The sequence below is a fragment of the Primulina huaijiensis genome, chromosome 3 (genome assembly GCF_012295235.1).
Source record: "Primulina huaijiensis isolate GDHJ02 chromosome 3, ASM1229523v2, whole genome shotgun sequence".
Classification (NCBI taxonomy): Eukaryota; Viridiplantae; Streptophyta; class Magnoliopsida; order Lamiales; family Gesneriaceae; genus Primulina; species Primulina huaijiensis.
This window is the reverse complement of record NC_133308.1, coordinates 28,757,418-28,780,142: the sequence shown is the minus strand read 5'-3', so window position 1 is coordinate 28,780,142 and position 22,725 is coordinate 28,757,418. Positions and strand designations below refer to the sequence as shown.

General features: G+C 35.4%; 3 protein-coding genes across 10 annotated transcripts; all 3 read right to left on the bottom strand.

The window, feature by feature from the left end:
• LOC140974432 (uncharacterized) lies at window positions 1-6,956 on the bottom strand. 6 transcript variants are annotated; one of them, XR_012174786.1, is made up of 11 exons: window positions 6,786-6,956; window positions 4,402-5,872; window positions 3,962-4,044; window positions 3,742-3,869; window positions 3,262-3,496; window positions 1,807-3,128; window positions 1,485-1,536; window positions 1,307-1,396; window positions 1,167-1,226; window positions 930-1,037; window positions 441-573 (listed from the first exon to the last, which is right to left on the bottom strand). XR_012174786.1 is itself a non-coding variant. In XM_073437884.1 (10 exons), exons 2-10 carry the CDS (start codon window positions 5,810-5,812, stop codon window positions 342-344), a joined length of 3,801 nt encoding a protein of 1,266 aa, XP_073293985.1. In that variant the 5' UTR covers window positions 5,813-5,872; window positions 6,786-6,954; the 3' UTR covers window positions 1-341. The 6 variants fall into 6 exon arrangements, 4 of the variants coding, with proteins under 4 accessions (XP_073293985.1, XP_073293987.1, XP_073293986.1 ...); XR_012174787.1 differs by having other exon boundaries at window positions 1,485-1,533; XM_073437884.1 differs by having other exon boundaries at window positions 1-573; window positions 1,167-1,396; window positions 6,786-6,954.
• Window positions 6,957-8,659: 1,703 nt separating this feature from the next.
• LOC140974431 (ribosome biogenesis protein WDR12 homolog) lies at window positions 8,660-13,842 on the bottom strand. Of its 2 annotated transcripts, none has more exons than XM_073437882.1 (14): window positions 13,571-13,842; window positions 13,290-13,390; window positions 12,945-13,051; window positions 12,755-12,790; window positions 12,579-12,664; window positions 11,936-12,000; window positions 11,721-11,831; window positions 11,503-11,628; window positions 10,797-10,940; window positions 10,120-10,228; window positions 9,892-10,028; window positions 9,778-9,813; window positions 9,600-9,699; window positions 8,660-9,061 (listed from the first exon to the last, which is right to left on the bottom strand). In XM_073437882.1, exons 1-13 carry the CDS (start codon window positions 13,731-13,733, stop codon window positions 9,610-9,612), a joined length of 1,311 nt encoding a protein of 436 aa, XP_073293983.1. In that variant the 5' UTR covers window positions 13,734-13,842; the 3' UTR covers window positions 8,660-9,061; window positions 9,600-9,609. The 2 variants fall into 2 exon arrangements, with proteins under 2 accessions (XP_073293983.1, XP_073293984.1); XM_073437883.1 differs by having other exon boundaries at window positions 8,660-8,908.
• Window positions 13,843-14,533: 691 nt separating this feature from the next.
• On the bottom strand, window positions 14,534-17,742 carry LOC140974430 (alpha/beta hydrolase domain-containing protein VTE7-like). 2 transcript variants are annotated; one of them, XM_073437881.1, is made up of 11 exons: window positions 17,678-17,693; window positions 17,222-17,531; window positions 16,494-16,588; window positions 16,291-16,388; window positions 16,159-16,208; window positions 15,946-16,041; window positions 15,704-15,793; window positions 15,424-15,516; window positions 15,220-15,315; window positions 14,995-15,060; window positions 14,534-14,879 (listed from the first exon to the last, which is right to left on the bottom strand). In XM_073437881.1, exons 2-11 carry the CDS (start codon window positions 17,435-17,437, stop codon window positions 14,664-14,666), a joined length of 1,116 nt encoding a protein of 371 aa, XP_073293982.1. In that variant the 5' UTR covers window positions 17,438-17,531; window positions 17,678-17,693; the 3' UTR covers window positions 14,534-14,663. The 2 variants fall into 2 exon arrangements, with proteins under 2 accessions (XP_073293982.1, XP_073293980.1); XM_073437879.1 differs by having other exon boundaries at window positions 17,222-17,742.
• Between the last annotated feature and the right edge of the window lie 4,983 nt (window positions 17,743-22,725).

Genomic DNA, 22,725 nt, shown 5'->3' with positions numbered 1-22,725 from the left:
GGAAAGAACAAAATCTTATAGCTAAGATTAGTTGCATGATACATGTATAAATTATAATTGAGTTGGTGATGGAGGTATATCCTTGGAAAACACTAAGTTATTCAATACAAGTCGTCTGATAAATTAAAGAAAGGTAAGCAGCCTGCTTCTAAATCTACCTTAGTAGTTCATGCACATATACAAAGATCAATATACTATATACACCGTTGCATCTTGAAGATCAGCTACCTAGCTTGCATGATACTAAATGTGCTCTGCTGTCCACCTACATGGATCAAGAAAAGCACTGATTTGCATAACAGGAATGAGGAACTGCAGGGTTTGGCTTGATGTCTCCAAGATCACAAGGAAAGACAATCTATGCCATCTGGTACTGTTCTAGGCATTGGAAGGGCCATTACATATCTTTGGATGTTTGTTCTTTGTACAATTGATTTGCTAGAAGAAGTAGCTGGATCAGTTGCGCTCGACTGAGCCTTGATGTGGAACTTTGCGAAACGGTTGATTATAGAAATTTTCTCCAATTCTTGGTTTTCCACTTTGATGTCCGCAAATAATGAAGTTTTGTGCAGTCTGCATATCACATGCACATACATTAGTTTCCCCAGAGAATATTCAAAAAAATTGACTACTTAAAGCTACAAGACTATGTAGCTCAAAAAAGAGAATTTTATCTCTTTGAGCTACAAGTTTAGACTGCACCAAATGAACATTTATACACAACCATTTTTCAGGATACCAGGGTGTACACATGGTTAGTTTCTTTCAATTAAGTTCATAGACAAAAGATCAGATAGCAATTAGATAACATATAAGGAAACAGTATACACACTTTGAGTCTTCAGCGACAGGTTTCAAAGTCAAGATGACTTAATAACATGTTCATGCCAATCTAAACATAAAAATGTAGAAAAAAAATGGATTCATACCTTGATAAATCACGATCAAGTTTGTTCATTCGACATATTAAACCTTCCACAACTTTAGTGAAACCACGACCATTTGTTTTCTTTGAAGTCTTTTGCTTGTCAGGTGACCTGAACATGGTTGAACAAGAAAATAAGTGCTGAAGAACTAAACGTCGAGATATTTTTGCCAGCGAAAATTTTAGGTCTTCGTGAGGAAAAGTAAACACAAAGGCATAAAATTTGTAGAGAAACTATTACACAACATTGGTCTCTGATGATAATTGACCAATCAAGCCGCATGCATCTCCTAATGCTAATCTGGCAGCAGAATATACGACACAATCATAGTTTGAACAGGCATCTGCACAGAGAATAGCTGCAGGCGCAGGTTTAAAGACCTTTTGCATTAGCTGTGTTGTAAATATTAGCCTTCTTTTTGCTGGAACTAACGGGAATGCATCTTCAACAATTTCAACATCGTTTTTCACCTGGTGGTGTTCGAGGAAATGTCATTATGGATGGGTTTCGAATTGTAAAAACATGTTATGCGTTATAAAAATAATTGACTTGTATCACCTCCTCTAGTCTTCTATTTGAAGCTTGTGCCCATTCTAACTCAGCCGTGCTGCTATATTAAAAAGAGAATGTTAGATAATATGCATAACATTGGTCACTTTCAAATCAATAATTTGTTAATTAGGGAAAGCCAACAAAAAATAGGCTATCATGTATTATCTAAAACCAAAAAATGCTGCCACAAGTCATTCATTTGCTTCTTTCCTTGGAGAGCTGTGGGCGGGGAGACGCTTGCAAGGGGAACAAAGTTAATTTGTCTTTAAACAGACATTCAATTAGCAGAAAATGACATCAATTTTTGAATGGCTCAAGATATACATACCTAATATCTTGAAGCCTTGATTGTTCGTGATTTACTTCTTTATGCCATGACACCATGTCAAATGCAACAATTTTACGCTTCTTTGGCATTGAAACCAACAAATTTCGATGAATGACATCTGATGGCAACACAACAGTGGATGATAATTGTTTTCTCGCAATCAAGTTGATATCTGTAGATGGCCACACATAGGTTTCTTGACTAGGGCTGACTGAATTTGCCCGCATCATCAAACTTCTTTCCTGCAAACTTCCAACAGCCATTCCAGTAAGTGGTTTTCCAACATTAAATGCTATGCTTGGACCACAGACCGGTAACCTCTGCTCATTCTTAAAGGTTTCATAACTCTTATACCAGGTTGGAGCCATTTGCAAACTAATCTGTGAACCATACGTTACACAAGAAGCTTCATTTCTCCCAATGGGTTGTCTATGAGTACCATTTTGGCCAAACGCCTCCATCTGTTGGAAATTTTGATGGTGAGTTGATGATGAAGCTTTGCCTAACAGATGTCCTTGAACCTCTGGTGAGAGGTTCCACCCCTTATTATCCCCGGTAAATGATGCACCAAGCTGCGGTAATAAATTCATGTCACCTTTCGCTGCCTGCTGATAATAAGTGTTGTCATATTTAAGTGGCAAACTCAAACCATTGTCAGTGTCAGTATTAATTGGAGGATGCATTGGGTGCAGCAGGGAGAAATTTTGATTCAAACCAAGACGTCTCATATCTCTATCAGGAACAGCGAGTGTTTGTTTGTTCACATGAGTTGCTTGATTAGAGGTCTGGTGATGTGTGTGAGTCACCAATGGATCAGATACAACATCTGCTTCTAAGTACTGCTTTCTCAAAATCTCTTGCTTGCCAACACTACAGCTTAGTGGCATTGAGTTGTTTATCTCAATTAAGCCGTGGTGGAGGGAACTCTGTTTTTCCAACTGCTGCTCATAATCTTCAGATGATGGTAACGAATCTTGCTTGTTGTTTTCATGTTCAAAAGAACTTTGGTTGGGCTGATCATTTAGAACCTCTGAGCTGTTCTCTTGACTGCTAGACACTGAATCAAGGCGCCGAAACAAACTAGAGGAGTAGTATGATGTTTTTGGAGTAGATGTAACAAAACTCCGAGAGTTTGGGACATTATCCAAAAGAGGGAATTCAGGGTCATCTGAACGAGTGATTTTCACATGGGAATATTCTTGCGCATCAGCAGCACTTAAAGTTGGAAAATTAGTAGCCATGTTACTTTGTAATGGTGGTGTTGGATTTAGATTTTTTACATCATCCTTCGCAGTACATACTGAAGACGCAGTCGAGTTCCCCTGCAGATAGGAGATTAACATCATTTATAAGAACACATAAAGCATTACGGTCATATGTTAAGAAATCAATTAGAAATGTGTGTTCGCATCTCGGTGGACCATTGAGATTCGCATAACTAGTAGTTAAACCCACCATTGACAAAGATGGGAAAAATGAGTATGGCTGAGGATTCCAGGGAACTGTGGGGCAGGGTCTAAAGTCAAAGTCTAGTGAAACAGGAGACGTGTTGCACGGTATAGAAAAAGTTGCAGCAGAAGTTTCAGTTAATGACAATTCATTGGGATTTGAGACTTTCGAGTTCAAATGTACTCCAGGTGTATGATAATCTGATATGTCGTCCTTATTAAGTAGGCCAAGCATATTTTCACTGCAGTAAAGAAATCACCAAGTTTACAATGAAATATCATAAAATGTATATCAGAAGAAAGAAAGCTGACAGTAAGAACAGACATGTCCACCAGGAACATCTAACTAAAATAAGGTTATATATAATTAAAAACAGGAGTTATACTTTCAAGGAGATATACTTTTGTCTTGTTACGTTCTCAGATATTTTTCCACCATAACAAGCATAAATAACGCAAAAAATTCTAACATATTGAAGACACACACCCCCGAGCAGCTGCGCTTTGACTGTAAAAACCCGGAGAACTTAGGAAAGCTAATAAGGGCTCAACATCGTGTCCAGGAACCATCTTCTCTGATTCTGTTGAATACCTGGGAATATTGAGCTGGGTCACCTACAACAAGTGAATAATAGAATTACAAAATACCATTCAGGAAATACATCCCCGCCAGAACGGTGCTTGATGAACCAAATTTCCATTATTACATCATCAAATGGCTTTTGAACACTGCCAGACACGGGATATGATACACTCCCATCAAGCCATGAAGTGCCTCTCAAATCCTGACCTGCAAGATATTAAGACCTCTCATCAGGCTTCTTCTTTGACACTGCTATCTTGCCACTCACAGAATGTCTTCATTAAAGCATAAACAACTAATGATCATGAAAAGGGTGGGTAGATTTACGATTTTTTTATATGATTTCTATTCTTATATTTGCCACAAAATAACCAAAGCATCACATGGTTTCTTGATAATTAACCATGTAAGGATCCTAAAGTTCCAAACCTCAGCCAATACTTTCACAAGCATCACATGGTTTCTTGATAATTAACCACGCAAGGATCCAAAGTTCCAAACCTCCGCCAATATTCTCCCTAGGAGTCACCACCTATAAACCAATAATGAAGATATGGTACATATTACCTGAGAAATCGTTGTTGGCCTGGTTGTCTTTAGCATGCAACAGAATGTAGGACTGATGTTCATCACTTGTCGTGTGCTCCTTATGTTGACCAGGCCAAATATTTGATAAAGGTAAAGATGTTTGGATCACATGACTCACTCCAGTCAGACGCTTCAGCTGAGAGCTATAATCAGCCAACTGGCTTGTATACGTAGAAGAGATCTGATTGGAAGTATGCGAAGACTCACAGTGAAATTCCTCTTGCTGTCTGAGATGTTGGTGATCTGACTGCTGATAACCAGGGTAACTGCAGTTCCTATCAAAATTCTGATTCAAGTTTTCCGGTTTAAATCTAGGAGAGACAACATTTGGTGAGTTTGCATCAACCCAATTATTATGCTGCTTGTCACTATCAAAGAAATTTGTTGGTTGATTATCAACTGATGGTCCAGGATTCTGGAAACTCAATGCACTCCACTCTTCTTGCATGCCAGTATCATTGCTTGAAGTTTCAGCCACAGCAGACTGCATCAGAGCACTCCAGCTACCGCTTTGAGTAGAAGACAATGCATCGATATAAGAAGTGTTCTCCACAGTAAAGCCTCCAGTGCCTATATTGCTACTTCTGCTAAATGAAGATTCCCAGCTGTGGTCATCGGCATTGTACAAGATCTTCTGTTCCAAAGGATCTAAAGAAGACTGGCCAAGATTTGAACCTTTTCCGGTAGAAAGTCCATGCCAACCAGCATCTTCACACCTCCCCTCAGTTTCCAGAGTCAATGCATTGCTTGGTGTTGTATTTCCTTGCTCGAGATAGCTACCAGCTAAATCTCCTCCATTAATACTTCGAACAGGAATTTGCTGAAACAAATTCTTTTCTTGAAAATATTGATTGGGCGATAATGACCCATCTGGCGCACTGATCTGATCAGAGGAGAAATCACATTGTTGGCTCATAAATGCATTGCCGAAGGTTGACGGGTGCAAGGCAGGCATTCCTAATGAGATATTATTGTTTTTGGACAATGGATTGGTCATTGAATCCTGGAGGTAAGGATAGTTATTTAAATTTTTGTCAGAATTTGTAGCAGGAGCTCCATATAAATACATGTCCAACTGTGGCTGAGACATGTCCACATGGCCTACACCAAGATTCTGACTTTGCGAAAGAACCAATCCATTAGGTGATCTTGCAAAAACACCAGAATCATCATGTTGAATCATTCGCATGTTACCAACCATAAACGTTTGTGACGAATCAAGAACAGGTGTCCCATTGGCAGTGGGTGGAAACTTACCACCTGAAGCTTGTTTTAATGGTGCCTGCGGATTTATATAATTCTGGTATCTTGCATCACCCAACTCCTCAAGCTGTCCCCTCCTCTGCAATTCCTGCAGCTGTTTCAACATAATTTGCCGCTGAAACATCCTACATTACTATACCTCGACTGCTGTGTCAAAGGAGTACAATACAGCGAATTACTGCAGCTGCTCAAGATTAAGATGTCAGTACACGGCAAGAAACTCCTACAATTTAAATAGCGGCGTAAAATACTGCAGACAAAAAGAAGTTGACCTAGCTGCACGGCATTTAACAAGCAATACGGATCTAATTAATTGACTGAAATCCATCTATATATTTTTTAAGTCTATTTCAACAACTACATCAGTCCACTCACGTCTCAAAATATCAATTCCCTCATTAACAGAATTATAATCAATAAAGGTAGCAAATAGCTAACAATGTTCTGGCTAGTTTCTTAAGTTTCTGCAATACACAGGTGAATCTTGAAATTAGGTAATAATCAAATTTCTGGAACTGAAAATAGCAGAACGAAAGAAAAAAGGGAAAAGAATGAGAAGGTAGGCTGAAAATTTGATTAGTACCTACTAAAACAATCCCCATTAACAAATAGCAACCAAGTTAGAGGTCATATAAATGCACCAAAATTGCCGTGGAGTTAATTTCAACTGAACCCAGTGAAAATCTTTCTCAAAATCTAAAGAAATGAACATGCACAAACAAGAATTTAGGGCCAAATCCAAGATGCCACCAACCAAACATGACAAAAGGGGGAAAACTCTGAATGACTCTTGCATGTCGACAAACTGGCCTCAAATTCCACAAAACAGAAAAGACAGAAAAAACCCTCAATTGAATTCACTTCAACCCCACGTCCACCAAACCAAAAGACGAATCCACGGATAATCTCAGCTGAAAGTACACAAAGTGAAACTCAAACATTGCATAAAACTGCAAAAGCTTCAGTCTTAAGTCTTGACCCCATTTTCAGACAAGAAAAGCAGCAATTTCAAGTAGAAGTGTCTAAAAGACTGATCTTCTTCAAAAAATGAAGACTGGTTGATCCAGTGCTGGTGTAAACACTTTCTTGAAACTTACACTGTAATGTTCCGTAATTCGCTAAATGAAGATCATACACGTCAATCCACTTCCCCCGATCAAATTTGTTTCTACTTTTTTTTTTCTTCCTCTGTACAGCGCGTATTTTTAGGTCCCTGGCTGAGAGATCTTTCTAAACAGTGAATAAATGTACTTTTCTCACAGAAGTTTCCCAGATAAAACTGGAGCAAAATAAGGAATTGGAAAATTTCCTTTAGCCTCGGATCCATACCTGAGGCTAAAGGCTTGGATTTTCGGACCCGGGTTGTACGTTAAAATTGAGGTGAAATTTCAAGCGTTGATTTAGATATGTATCATTGTGGACGGTGGAGATTGAGAATAGATGCCTAATCCCTGCCCTGGGGTGTGGACAATTCTTTTCAAGCGTCGTTTTCCTTGAAAGAATAATGAAAATAACTTTAGAAATTATTTTCGTTTCTAAATTTTATAATTTTTTATTTTACTAATGGCTAAAAAAAATATTTTGTAAATAAATTATATTTTTATTACAATTTACCCGAATCATATGGCAAGAAGAATTACATTATACTATACTTAATATGTGTGTGTGTGTGTGTAATTTAGATTATACTATTTAGATTTTGATTTTGATCAATATTACTGATTGAGACGTATGCTTCAATTTCACATGTTAGCGTAGTAAATATGACTGCTGGGTTGACCCACAAGCCCAAAATCGAAACTGAACCGGATATGATACTAAATCAACAGAGGTTGGATGCCAATTATTTGGTCGATTTTCCTAAGGTGGTATCTTGGGAATTTGCACAATTCACTTCCCCATAATATATGTTTTGATATGTATGAGAACTTGAGTTCAAACTACTTTAGGTGCTATATTAAAAATTGATATAATTATTCATATGTTTGTCATGTCAGCATCAATGTTACTTACGTTTTTTTACACGAATTATTGGATATACAATAAGAGTGCAATTTTAAGATTAGCACCATATCCACCTATATCAGGATATTCAAAAATCTATGTTTTCATCAACTGTCTACTTTATTTGAAGAAGAGAATGTTAGAAAACACTACGATGGATTTGGATAGTCTAGTTTAAAGAGTTAAAATCCATGTTTTTTTTTTTTATGTAAGAGGACATTTTATCCCAACAAATATTTTTTTTAGGCAATGTCATCTGTTGATTAGTCATGTACTGATTTTTTTTTTATCACTTCTGTATTTGTCTAAATTTGCCCAATTTATCTATATCACTCTTTTTTAGAGTAATAATATTTTGATTTACGGATTAAAAAAAAAACATACTAACAATAAATCTCACGTGTATTTCATATAAAATTCAAGCAAAACATTTTACACAGGTGAAAACGATATCAAGAATGGCTTCTATTTTATGATGTAAAATTAATAAACCATTTCAAAACATGTGTTAAGAGGCCTTCTGGAAAACTTCATTGGCATTTTAAAGTTCACCTGCTCTAAACTTTTCGAGCCTTGAATTTGATGAAATATATTTGTTTCTTCGAGTCGGCCTAAGAATCGGAATACCAAACTTTCACGATTAATGGCTATCTTAGTAGACCTAAACAGTCAAAGTGGCCTTCCGAAAGCTTCTTTCCCCTTTTCTTTAAATGTCATTGGACTTGAAAAGTTCCATTATTTATTACCCATTCAGAACGATCCAAAATTCATCACACGTTCCCATATATGATATTCGTCTTATACACAACATGAGGAGACTGTCTGTTCACATGAAACTACACTTTTATACGTTTAAACTAAAAATGTACAACGTTACAAATTACTGCGTGGTTCTTGGTTTCCTCTCTAGTGATGATTTTGGTTCTCTCTGTTAGGCATGCTATAAATGGTAATTTATCGATCCAAGTTATTTATAAAGGATAATAATATTATGCGAACAAAATTTTATCCTTCCAGACAAATAGTAACAAGTACTCAATGCTGAAGTCGTTAAATATTACATGCCTCAAATTGTTATTTAATTCCAGCCCAAACAATCTCGATCCATTTGTCTTACGATATAGTTCCAAATTTTGTCTGTCACGACTTCCTTGTTTACAAACTTGTTTCATCACCTGTTCAGTCCTCCATTTTAGTAGCCAGAAAAATGTCTTCCCTAAGTATAAGATTCGTGTATCAGATTCCCAACTTTGCGAGGTGTTTTTCGAGTATAAAAAGTATGTGTTGCCATTATTTCTAGCATTACTTCAGATGAAACTTTTTTCGAGACTAATCACAGGCCACGATGTAAAAAAAAGCTATCTCGAGCCTGACGAACAAGAAAAAATTAATTGATTATACTCAACAAGGATTTCCAAAATTCAAACCAGACAATCTCAATCATAGGGAAATTTGTTGTAGCTTCTGAAAGAATCTGTTTCCTAATTAGCCCCAGAGGGATGTGATACAGTACATGGTTCGTGACGATAACCAAATCAACAAACGACGAGTACCCAATGACTAGCTTGGTTGACCCAGAATGAGTGGAATTAGTTCAGTTACGGTCTTAAAGGTACGTATAAGATATTTAGAGTGATGCAGCTCAGTGACTCGTACCATGGAACCGTTTGTGAAGTTAAAACTATCTGCTACTTAGTTTTCTATTCCCTCCCTTTTCTATATTTTAATGTCACCGAGGAGAGGAATGGCTCTCTCAAAATTAGGGTAAAAAGAATTTAAATCAACGTACCCAATGGATTGTTTAATAAAAACATATAGACAGTTCTCGTCTGAATTCGGTAAATTGAGATGATCCACACCTGAAATTTAAGTCAACTAGCCAATGTTGGGAACAAGCAAGAGCATACCTATATATCACTACACTGATATTCCAGAAGATATGCAAAGTTTTGAGTCAGCACCACCACTTATTACAGCATCATTTTTCCACCAGTCAGCACAAAAAACCTACATTAACAATGCATTTATTTTACCAACTATAACATTAGGTGAAAATTCAAAAATCAAGCCTCAAATTTGGATTACCTTGTCCTTGTGAGAGTCGATCACAGCCAATGGCCACTGCAGAAGACCGCATAATTCAGAAACCATAGAAAATACTTGCATGCATGATTTAAATTCAAAGAAGTTACTAAATACCGCAGTCCTGAGATCCCATAGCATCACTTTTCCATCATATGATGCAGAAACCAAGTGAAACCATGATTTCTCGTGCCATTTACATGATGATATCCAAGAATTATGTGATGAGAATTGGATGATAGGTGACAAAGTTCCTACAGAAGACATTCAAATGACACAAACAATATATTGATGGTCAGAATCGCACCCTAGTCGCAGTAGATGCGCACAAATTTAAAGACAGACCTGGCTTTCGAGGATCCCATATTCTAAGAATAGGATCAGAACCTCCAGCTGCAATGAGGGTAGAACTTTCACCTCCAATATCAAGACAGTTGATAACCTTCCCACAGGACTGAGAGAAGGGAAGACAATGTCCATATATATCAATTATCACTCACAATGATTCCGTTTGCAAACAGTTGAATCAGTAACTTATCAAAGTATTATAGCGATGCATAAATACATATATCTATAGCGTCCCCTCATCCCTTTGAGCATGAGGATCTTGCTGAGATAAAATGAGATATCCCAACAACTTCATATCAAACTCGCATAAATGAGAGCGACCAGATTTCAAGATGACCAAAAAACATTTTTCTTTAGCTGAAGGGAGAGACCACGTTTCCAGGGGCTTATAGGTTTGGGGAACAAATTAAGGCTCTGATGATCCAATAGTTATAGGCAATTTTTCCTAAATAATTTAATTAATCACTGGCACATAACAAAATAGATAAAAGCCTACGATATGAAAATATGCCCTCATGAGAAGTTGAGAGAATTACAAGCACTGAGATTGAGATGTCTACAATTAATTGAAAGGAAGGAAAAAAACAAGAAAGTACGGGTATTATAATACATGGGTACCCTGCATATAGAAAAACTTCATTTTTCTTACAGATGGAGTACCTACACTCACTTACCATGCTTACATTGTCTTTGCCTGTCTCAACATCCCATCTTCTAATAGAATGATCCCAAGACGCTGAATAAACTGTTTCATGTTGTGGCCAGACCACAGAAGACACACACTGTGTGTGTCCCACAAGTGTTGATAAAGCCTCTCCCTGTCAACCAACAAAAAACAGCTACATCAAATACAGGAATCTGCGGTGAACGGAAGAAAAAAAAAATGAAAGTTTATAAGCTTGACTACATTAATCAAAAACCCAACCAGAGAGTCCATAAATTGAACAATTTAATACACACAAAAAGCCAAATTTTCTCATGAATTTTGTTATAAAAATACTGGATTTCTTTAATATTTGAGGAGAACAGACAATAGACTTGCAGGTGCATGAAGAGTCGGACTTCGATATTCTCCAACTAATGCATTCATAATTTTTACTAAATTTAGTTCTGCTCATCAGCTCATGTCATTCAAAGACTGCTACATTTTACAGATATCAAGCTTGAATCTCCAGCTATTTCTGTAGTTGAACCGAAATCGAATTTTGTAAGAGAGCAGCAACTTCACATTTTATTAACTCCTCTCATGAAAATTACAACTTCATAGTTATCTGGTCACACACAGATCATTTAATGTCAGCATCTTCAGAAAATTTTCAAAATCATCAACCCCATGAATCTTACAATGCAACTCTATTACTGATGAAGAGTTAATGGTACCTCAGATTGAAGTTCCTCCTCTTCAGTATTCTTTTTCCTCTTCTTCAATGAAACCATATTACCTTCAATTTGAGAAGCATTTGCGTTCCACAAGTTAATTGTACAATCCCAAGAACCTGAACAAACCTAAAACATTAAATAGGAAAAGAATGAGGAAGATGACATTTTAGCACAAGCACAAAATTGTTATAAATGACATTAAGAGCAATCACATATACCATTTCACCAGAAGGCTTGGCTGCAATGCTCTGAACAGCAGCAGTATGACCACGCAATATTTTAAATGCTCTAACATTCTTTGGTTGATCTAGGGAATCCTCCACGACAAACTTTAACACAGAAAATCATCAAAACATGCACTAATTGATATACACAAACTAATTCCCACTGAGTAGGAAGTAGCCAAACCACCAAAGAAACTTTCAGCGATTACCTTCCACAACCTTAAGGCCTTATCTTTAGAAGCTGTGGCAACAATTTGATTGCCATTGTTCTCGGCTGTTGAGAAGAAAACACGAAGAATCATAAAAATAAAGTATATTAAGGACATTATCAAATAGCTAGGTTCCAGACATTGTGTAAATTAAACTGTGACCGCATCCACACATCACAGACGACAAATATTAATTTTATGCCTCATGGCATCAGCCTCCATGAGGAAACTGCTGCCATGTAAATTACTTGCAATTGCATAAATCACTATTTACATGTAATTTTATATACTGGTGATAAAATTATGAGCCAATCAAATGGAGCCACCACATCGCAAGACAATCTTCGGACCCAAATTAATTAGCAGGAGAGAGCAAATCCAAAACACATGTTACAAAGCCAAAGTTTCATTTCAAAGCAGCGTGTTTGTGTTTTCTCCATACCCTACAAACACAAACTATATAGCTACATGTTGCTTTGTCCTCAATCCGAAGATCATGGACAACTAGATAGGGGCTAAAAAACAAAACTGGAGTAACTAAAAGAATATTCCTAAGAGCAGATAAATCACCAAGAATATTAGGATGATTGTAAATTATTCACTCAGAAACTTATGCCTCATGCAGAAAAGGTTTCCCCTCTACCTTTTGGTTTCAAAATACAAACTGAAGTAACAGGACCAGAATGCCCAGCCAGTACGTGTGTACAAATTCCACCAGTTCTCCATATCCTAAAAGGCATAAAACAATTATTTCTTTAAAAGTTCAACTCGCTATAGAAGGTAAACAAAGCTAACCCGATTACAGCTTCATGGAGTTACCTTCCAAAACCATCATAGCATCCAGTCAAAATATAACTGTCATATAACAGGGGTTTGAGTGATAAGACAAGATACTTGAAGGGGAAAATAACAATTCACCCATAAACAAAAACCAATATACACAGGAGAAAGGGAAAAAACAATTCCATCAGCACATGGCCTGAACACTACTAAAATTTTGTACACTTACCCGTAGCTGGAACCATCAACTGAACTAACCCAATCATCATGCAAACAAGGTTCTTCCTCTCTTTTTGGAACTATGGCTGTAATGTATTCGATTTCAAGTATTTTTTCCTGAATTAAGAAACAAATAGCAGATAAAAATCAGATGAGAGAGAGAGAGATTTAAGAAAGATAGAGAAGCAAAATACGAAGATGGTATCAAAGTATAACAAAAAAGAACGCTGCTTGTATCATTTTACATATCGTTCATCTTCGCCGCATAGGTATTTTAAAGTAACTTGAACAGAAAAAATGACGTTAGTACAATGATAATCAATCACCAATACCAGAGCATGGTCTAAATACTTACGGCTGAAATGCCTTTGGCAAGGAGAAACTCTTCTAGGGACATACGAACCAACTCCCCATCAATGAGAAAATCAAATGGCTCTGCTTCCCAGTCCGCATTTCCTGACGAAAATCCAGACAACCCGATATCATAAATAACAGTAACCAACACCACACTCCCATACCGGTAACAGAAGTGGACCCAAATTTCAATTTTGACACCTCATCTGTTCACTGACTGTATCCGCTGCATAATTCAAATGAAACAAAAGAAAGAAAAAGGCAGCTTAGAAAATAGATTACCAGCTTGAAGGAGATTGTTCAACAGAGCTGACAAGCCAAAGCGCGCGAGGTTTGCAGGAATGGAGATGGAAGCTGGAGGTACTTTATATGGTGGCTTCAACTTCGTTAAGAAGCGGACTTGCACCTGTCTTGATGACTCTGATTCTCCGCCATCTATATCCATTTTCCCGCTGCGCGCAAGTATGAGGAGGAAGAAGGAAGGCACCGTGGGATCTGAGTTTCTGGCGGATTAGGGTTTAAGTAAACCCTTTCGTTACCGGAACAATAATCACGCACGTGAAAATTAATTTTATATTATCTAAACTATACAATCGTGAATAAATAATTTTTTTTAATAAAAACTTATATTTTAAAAATAATTAAATGCTTTGTTAATCATAATTACTAACTCAAAAATTAAAAAATAATATTTAATCTGATTAAAAATATGTGAATAAATACATAAAAATTCCAAAGCTGCTTATACGATTTCACAGGTCATATTTTGTGAGACAAATCTCTTATTTAGGTCATCAATGAAAAAGTATTACTTTTTATGCTGAGAGTATTACTTTTATTGTGAATATCGGTAGGATTGACCTGTCTCACAGATACATATTTGTGAGACTGTCTCACAAGAGACCTACTCCATGCGTAAAGATGCATAGACTATGACCATATTCGTATCTATGTCCTCCAAGATTAGTTTAGCAAAACCCAAATCGAAACCAAAAAACAAACGAACTCGATGTCGGTTTAGTTCCAAGACTGGAATCGAAGGTGATTCCTACAAATAAGAAATTAAAATTGAAATATGGAGGGCGAAAAAAAAAACATAGCTTTTGTCGAGCCTTGGAGAAGTTATTTCCTCATAAAAGTGATATAGTCTAAACAAACTTTTTATATATACAAAAAAGTGTAAACAAAATTTAAAACTAAATATAAATATTGTTCATATGAGAACTGAAAAATTCGGAAAAAATTGGATGTGATTTAAAATTCAATGACCATAAAATCTGGTGTAAACATAATAACCATACAATAACTTTATTACGCACATCTCCAAGTGGTATTCCACAAAGTCTTAACATGTTGAAGATAATATGATGTTTTTTCACTCTCCCTTTCTACACAATCTGTTTGTTTTACAAGATTTATCATCCACAAAGTAAGAAACCGGCGTCTCAGCCTCACGAATAGCTGCATTTGTGCCTCCTCGAGTGAAATCGATGATCAGTTTCGCGATCACATTTGGTTTCTCAATGTGAGGCATATGGCCACAGTTTGATATTTTTCTAATTGTCGCGTTTGGCAATTCATTCTGCAGCCTCTGTGTTTTTGTCAAAAATGGACAAATGTTTCAGATTAGTGCGCGCGCGTGTGTCATGAATCGGCATCCACAAAACTTCAGTGAACTGGAGAAGAAAGAGGAGATTTAAACTGACCTCTGCAAGCTTATTGTCGACAATATTATCATGCTCGCAGCTGATGAGAAGAACTTTTTGCTTCACCTGAGTTGATAAAAAATCGACGGAAATATGTCAATTGTAGCCATTAAATTTTCTAATTCGTTCTTGTTTGGAACCAAACTGAGCCATATTCATGATTCTTGGTTTCATAATGGAACCTGTTATAAAAAATATGGGAGGCGGCAAGTGGATGTTACTTACCCGTTTGATTTGCCCCATGACATTGTATCCCCCACTAAGCATAAAGTTTACGGTAGCGTCTTCCCACCACGGCAAGAGGCAGTGAAGGCGTCCCACCTGATTGGTTAAAACAGAAACTGTGTTAACTCGAGCTAGGAATTGATAAATTGGGATTGAAAATTAAGCAAAAACACAAAATATTCTGTTTCAGGGTAATCAACTTACTTCTGTATAGTCGAATATCGTAGATAGTGATATACCCTCGAAAACCAGCAGCTTTGCATACCACCGTATGGGCACACTCTTCAGCACAGAGGCCTGATCAAGATGACACTTTAGACAGCCAGGCAATGAACTTATAATAATACAGAATGTGACAAAATTACAAGAAAAAGAGAAGAAAGAAAACCAACTAGCCAAATTATATCTAATGAATATAGCTTAAGATGATTGATTTTCGTCAAGAACCAGCTCCTAGAGAAAGATAAAAATGCAAGCATATTACCATTGCATAGGCTAAAGGTTTGGGTAATTTAGTGAGAACCCCAGTCCCATTGACATAAACATTTGCATTAATCAAAACGAGCCTATCGACCTGCAAAAACCTTGTGGAAAGCATCATAAGCATTTAACTTGAGTAACAGGCTATAATTTCAGTGTCGTGGCTCGACAAGATTCCGAATTTCTACCGATGATGCCCCAGATTCAAAAAATCCAAAGAAATTTGACGAGGAAGAAAACTTATACAGCTTCAGGAAAATTGACGGCAAAATCTATTGCAGCAGCTGCACCAAGGCTAGGTCCAACTAAAGTCATTGGTCTTTTGATGTGAGACTTCCATAGCTATTTTGCACGGAAATATAAAAAAGTGAAGTTATATCTCTTTCGATATTCATGCTATTTTAATGTTAAAAATCAAATATTTTCATCAAAAACTAGCAAAGTTACTCGGAAAAATACCTGGTAAAGGTGATATCTTTTCGATGCAACGTTACAAGGTGGGCGGCATTCTAATACAATTAAGAAATAAAAGGTGACAGACAGCATGGCTAATATAATGGTTACGTGTCATGTGAAGGCTGTATAATAAACCTAAATCAGAGAAACCCCATCCAAGAAGATCGATTGCCCAAACCTCCAAACCAGCATCCTCCAGTAGCGGATATGCACTTCTCCATTCTAAACAAGAGCTGAATAAACAAGGGGAACCATATTCCAGCAACAAGAAAATAGATGATTATACTTCATATAGAAACAAAATAAAAAATCTGTGATTGGCTTTCATTGATGCAAACCTATCAAAACAATGGAGAAGAACCACCGGATTGGCAGCGCTTCGCATCGTTGGGGTCACACAGCTACTCATTATGCAACTCTCGGAAAACCCAACCTGTAATTCTCCTTATCATGCGCAAGGGTTCTTGAAAGTCAAAATATAAATCAAATCACAATTATAGATGTCCGGACGGGAATCTGGGATAACTTGTACAAGTACATAGAGTTTTTTATTTGGGTAGCGATTTGTGGCCCTGGTGGTCTGCTCCTGAGTAGAGGAGTGGCGTTTTTCGGTGGTGATTGAACGTAAGTACTAAACCAATTGTGCAGAGGAAAACATTAAAAACCAAACGTACAGACTGGGCCATGTTGGACAGTTTTTCACACCTAAAATCGTCCTCTCAAGCTATCGACCCTTTAAACTTGTAACCAGTTTGCAGAACTACATTGAAATCGAATGCCACGAGGGCAAAAGGAAAATCGGATTCTTTTAATCCTCAAGAAGAAGCAAATCTCTGAAAAATATATAGAGAGGGCTTCTTCACTTTTTCAATAAATTCAAGCAATATTTCAACCCGCCCTTCAGTAAAATCAGTTCCCAGTTTGATAAACATAAAGAAATTCATACCCAACAAAAAACAGCTTAACAAATGAAATATTAAACAAATACTGATTAGCAGAACCCATCCTTAATACATTTTCCATGTCAGCCATTTTTACATGCAATAGTAAAAGTGCGAAGCACAACCTGCACAGGGAGCCTCTGTATCCTCTGAGCCAAATTTCTCGCAAAAGGGTCTCTGATTTTGTGCACTTCCTTCGGCAGAAAAGACGGAAATTCTCCTTTGGGATCGCCAACGCACCCGCGATCGCCGCCGCGGCCGCGGCAAGAAAGTCCGAAATCCAGCAGCTTTCCGGGATGGCATTGATACAACGGATATCCCAATGCCCAAGCTCCCACCATTTCTCCTCAATGCAACCCAAGTGACTTCACCGACAAATTTATAGCTTGTCTACCTTCAAATTAGTATATACTTCCCAAAATATACAGGCAACACCTGTAATTTGTAACAGTGGGGGTAATTGCCAAAAAAAAAAATCTTTGAAAAAAAATAGAAAAAGGAAATTGGATCATCCTTTATGAGAGCACATGCAAGAAGAAAGTATCGGAAATGGTATTTAAATTTGGCCATTAAAGTCCTACTTGAATTTTGTTCCTTTCTGTGATAGAATGCATTGAACGAGGGAAGCGACTGTTGGAAAATATTGAGTTGGGTGAAAAATAATAATGACTTACAAATTTCTTTGGTGGGGTTGTTGAATTTGAGATTTTGTCTCAATTTTTGGAATGTTATAAGCCGAGGAAACTGAAATTAAATTGAATAGCTGATAGAATCATTTAAACAATTCAATTTTATTAAAATTGATCTTTGTAACATAATTATAAAATTGTATTAAAAAACAATCACACCACAATACATACATCATGAAAATAATATTTTGTCTTTTTTATCTTTTGTCCATTCTCCACCGATAATATGTGATTTTTTTAGTACAATTTTATAAATATATCGTGGAAATAACAAATCAAGTTCAAGTCTCTATCAAATCAAAGTTCGATAATATTTAACCAGGGTTACATCCCTAATTAAATTATTTCCATTACATTAATATTTAAGGATATTATTTATTGAAATATTAATTTAAAAAATGATTTCAATAACATAATTAGAAATTGTTAAAGCATGGCACGTGAGTTGCTACCAGGTCGTACCAGCCTACCCACCCGGGTCCATATTTGAGAACTTTTTTTTAGGGATTGAAAATGTAAAAAGACAGCATTTTTAGAAATATTTAAATTGATTTTGAAAGTGAAATATAGGGAAAATAATAGCATTCTACGTTTGCTTATTTAGACTAGGGGATGGACCGGGACAATGCACGAATCAATATGCTATATTTTCAATATAAAATAAATTAATAATTAAAGAAATATCGCAATGATGAATTCTACCTAATTAAAAACTTCTTAGTATAATTTATATCTCCAACAATACAAGGCAGGAATTGATTCAACTAGTTCATTAAAATCCGCCACCCTAAGTCTATATGTATTGTTTACCTTATATATTGAGTAGGCTTGAGGATTTTATATTTCATAATTTAAAATAATTAATATCTAAAATAACTCGATCCTATAATTTTTTTGCGTGCTTGTAGTCCATCTGACATTAATTTTTCAAATTTTATATAAGATTTAAAATTTAATTATAGCAAACTCTAAATCGATGGGTTTTTTTTAGTTGATTAAAACCTCCCAGCCTAAGACTTTAGCTACTTTGTACCAGCCTATTTCATTTCCTTGATAATTTTGTTAGAAACATTTATGTCTCTTCCTAAGAAAAAGGAAACATTTATGTCTATAACTTTTTAATAGCATGAATATCAGTCTTTTTTTAATCATATAAATATATGTCCTTTAACTATATAAAGTAAGACATTTAATGACTGTAATGAGATTTCTCAAATATCAATTTTGTGAGATATATCTCTTATCTGACTTGATTCATGAAAAATATTATTTTCATTTCAGGTATAGACTGAGTTGATACATCTCACGAATATAAATATGTGAGATAGTCTCACGAAGACATACTCCTCAACTATTATAATATGGTATAGTATAGATTAGTCAGTGACTTTTAATTCGACTTATGGTTAACTTAAGAGTGTGTATTCATTATAGAGATTTGATAGCTTTTTAAAAATGACAGAATTTTATGGAGTTGATAGATTTATTTTTATTTTTGTACAACCTTACATAAGTTTAAAGATTTTCAATGAATGTTGTAGATTTATTTTGCACGATTTTTTTTTAGATATTTCTAAACTTTTTTTTATAGAATCTAATGAATTTTTTTATGATTGCGTTTTTTATTTGAATCAACAATTGAACGTGAATAACTTCTATTTATTTAAAATATTTTTATACTTCAATATTTTTTTATCGATTTTATTTATGAAAGAAAAAGTCAATATTAAATTTGATACAATCAAACTTCAATTATTCAAATCATTTCAACAAATTTAGTTTATTAAATAATATATTTTAAAAATACTTAACGATGACATGTAAATATTAATAAATAATAAATTTTAAAATAATTTCATTGATTTTAACTTTTTTTAGTAAAATAACATCTCTATTTTATTTTTGATAATATATTTAACAAAAAAATTAAATAAAAAATTAATCGTACCTGAAAATATAGAATAAAGACTTTTAAATATTTGAAACTATTCTAACTTTATAGATTTTTTTTATATAAAAGATCTTATTGACGAATTTTGAGTTATAATCAAAATCAAGCCACAAATTAACAAAAATTAAAGAAAATAACTAAAACATCAAAATTTACATAATGATTAATACAATAAATAAATTTTATTTATTGAAAATAATTACTTTAAATACACGGCCAATTAAATATTATAATTGTTTTATTAAGTAATGTAATAATTTTTTTATTATAAATAATAAATATGATTTTAAATCTCGTGAGTTTTTTGTGATCAGAATTCGAAAAATAAAAAAACGGTGTTAATTAATTTTAAACAATCATAAATAAAAAATTAGCAAAAAAAATATACATCTCTAAAAAAATAGGAAATAACTATGGAGAAAGATAAGAATAAATTAATTTCTATATAGATTGTTTTTAATAGAAATGAATATAAGTATATGTGAGTTTGAGATATTTTTCATTAAATTTCTTCTAAATCTTTAAGTTGAAATATTATAGACAAATTTTTGACAGTTGTACGTATACTCTAATTCTTATGTTTAATAGAATTTAATGAAGTCATTAAAATCCATTAATATTTTGAATACATATATATTATCAAATCAACTAATTGAAGTACAGAAACAAATTTATCCTTAATTTCAGCAAAGTGTGGCATCTCATGTAGCGTCCTTTATTTGGCCAATACAAACAATAATGGAGTTCACTTGCGACAATAGCAATAATGGAGTAATTGCTATTCATCTTTATAGTCGATCTTGACTATATTAGATTTGGATTCGACCAAACACCTCAGTGTTATCACATTACATTTTTCTAGCAAACAAAATCATATTATTTTATCATTCTTTCTATAAATAATGACAATAATCTCATTGTACCAACAGCAGCAGTACCTCGGAAATTTGTTTAAAATTGCAAAATATTTTGCAACATATTGTATGATATTTGTCAAGAACAACTGAAAACTCAGTGTCATCAAGTAATATTGAACTATTTCACACAACATCAAGTTTCTATCGGTCCTGCCAGTGAAACAAACAATCACTGTTTTTCCCTCCTCAGAAGTATCTTCAAAATTACGGAGACGTGCAAGAAATGAATGCGGAAATAAGGAAATTCAAAGTGTATCTGGTCTACTTCTTTTTGCCTGCTTTACCCTCTTAATATTTCATCAGCATATTTCACACCTTTACATTTGTATGGCTCTGGAGGTCTCCATTTCCTAATTGAAGCTGAGAATTGGCCAAAGGCCGACTTGTTATATATCCGTTAACGGCTATCCTAGTGTTGTCTTCCACCTTCACCTGGATGCCATCAGGGATTTCCGTTCTTACTGGATGAGAAAAACGAAGATTGAGAACAATGTCTTTCCCTTCAACCATAGCTCGATATCCGGTGCCTATCAATTGAAGTATTTTCTCGAATACTTTAGAAACACCGACCACCATGTTATCAGTTAGGGGCCTGAAAGGTATTCAAAACTCTACAATTATATCAGATCAAATTGTTGGGGAAATTATGTACTGTATGTAAAGTATTCAGCATCTAACAAATCTATGTCAGAATGCAATAGCTGATAGTGCAATATTTTAGAGATCTATCCGCCTTTTTTGTTACTGCCTCCTGTAAAAATAGACATCATAATCTTATTATTAGTGTTTCTCCTGGTACAGTATAGTTCTTACAGAAACGAAAGGAAGGTATCTGTGTGACAATATCGACGCAAGGTGTCTGAATTACATTGAACAGAGCACACAACCTAGAAATCAAGGGCATAATAATTACTGGATAGCAAGCTCCCCCAAAGGACCCTTTCCTTTCAAATCTTGGCCTTCCATTAGAAGGCACCGCAATCGGCTGTTTTCAAATTCTCGATTCCTTGCATTCCACGGTCTTTCTAACAACCAGGACTCGAGATACAGAAATCCCAGAAACAAAGATTCTATTTGCCTCCACAAAAAAAGGGCACCTTAGGGAACTGATTTGAATTCAAAGGATACAATGCATATAGCAGAAAAACACCCTTGGACGCAGACTCGAAAACTTTCGGCGAAACCTGCCTTTAAAGAAAAATTCAACATAAAATCCTAACTTTTTTTCACATGATGGTCTACCCTTGTTTATAAATACAAAATTTTGCATTTTTTTTTAACAAGCATGGTCACCTGGACTGCTCAGAATCGCCAATCGGAGATGACATTTCTCAAGCGGAGCCCAACTGATTGCTCTCCAGTTTCAAAAGCCCTACAGAAGGTAAATTATGTCATCTAAAATACCATCACACACGCTTGCTTCTCGTCACCAAAAAGATTCCTGGGGTAACATTCCATTTTACAACTACTTCGGTTTCAAAACACAGCTTGGAGAAGAAAGTTCACACCCTGCTGCAATTTCAGAACAGCATTCCAGTGTAACACAAGAAGGACAACAAATTGAGACACGCAAACGTTATGTAAAAACAGGAAAAAGAAATATACGGAGGCAGCCAGTAGTGTACCTGAGAAAGGAGAGAATGCTGAGCTGCTGAGGTAAAGTTTCCATCTTCAAAATTTATTTTCATCTTTTTTTTCTGAAAAAAAAAAAACATTTTCATCTCTCCCCCCCTCCCAACCGACAACATTACCTTAGATTCCAGTTCTTCTTATACAACGTTAAATTCGTTATCTTTCATTCCTTCGTATTCTCCTGTCGCTGATTATATATTTATAGTAGATGTAGACACATCTCCGAGGTTTTTGGAGCAGGTTAATCCACTCGGTTATGAGGCTGCTGTATCATTTCTAGTCATCCATGTAAAACAGGGAAACAACACTTCCCTTTTGATTTCCTTTTCCCTAACAGGACGAAGCAAAAATTTAATTCGATCGTTTTCTAGGCAAAAAGTTGTATTTTTCTTACTCGGCCTTGTATTTTTCATCAACATCTTCTTGGAAGTATCCATGAA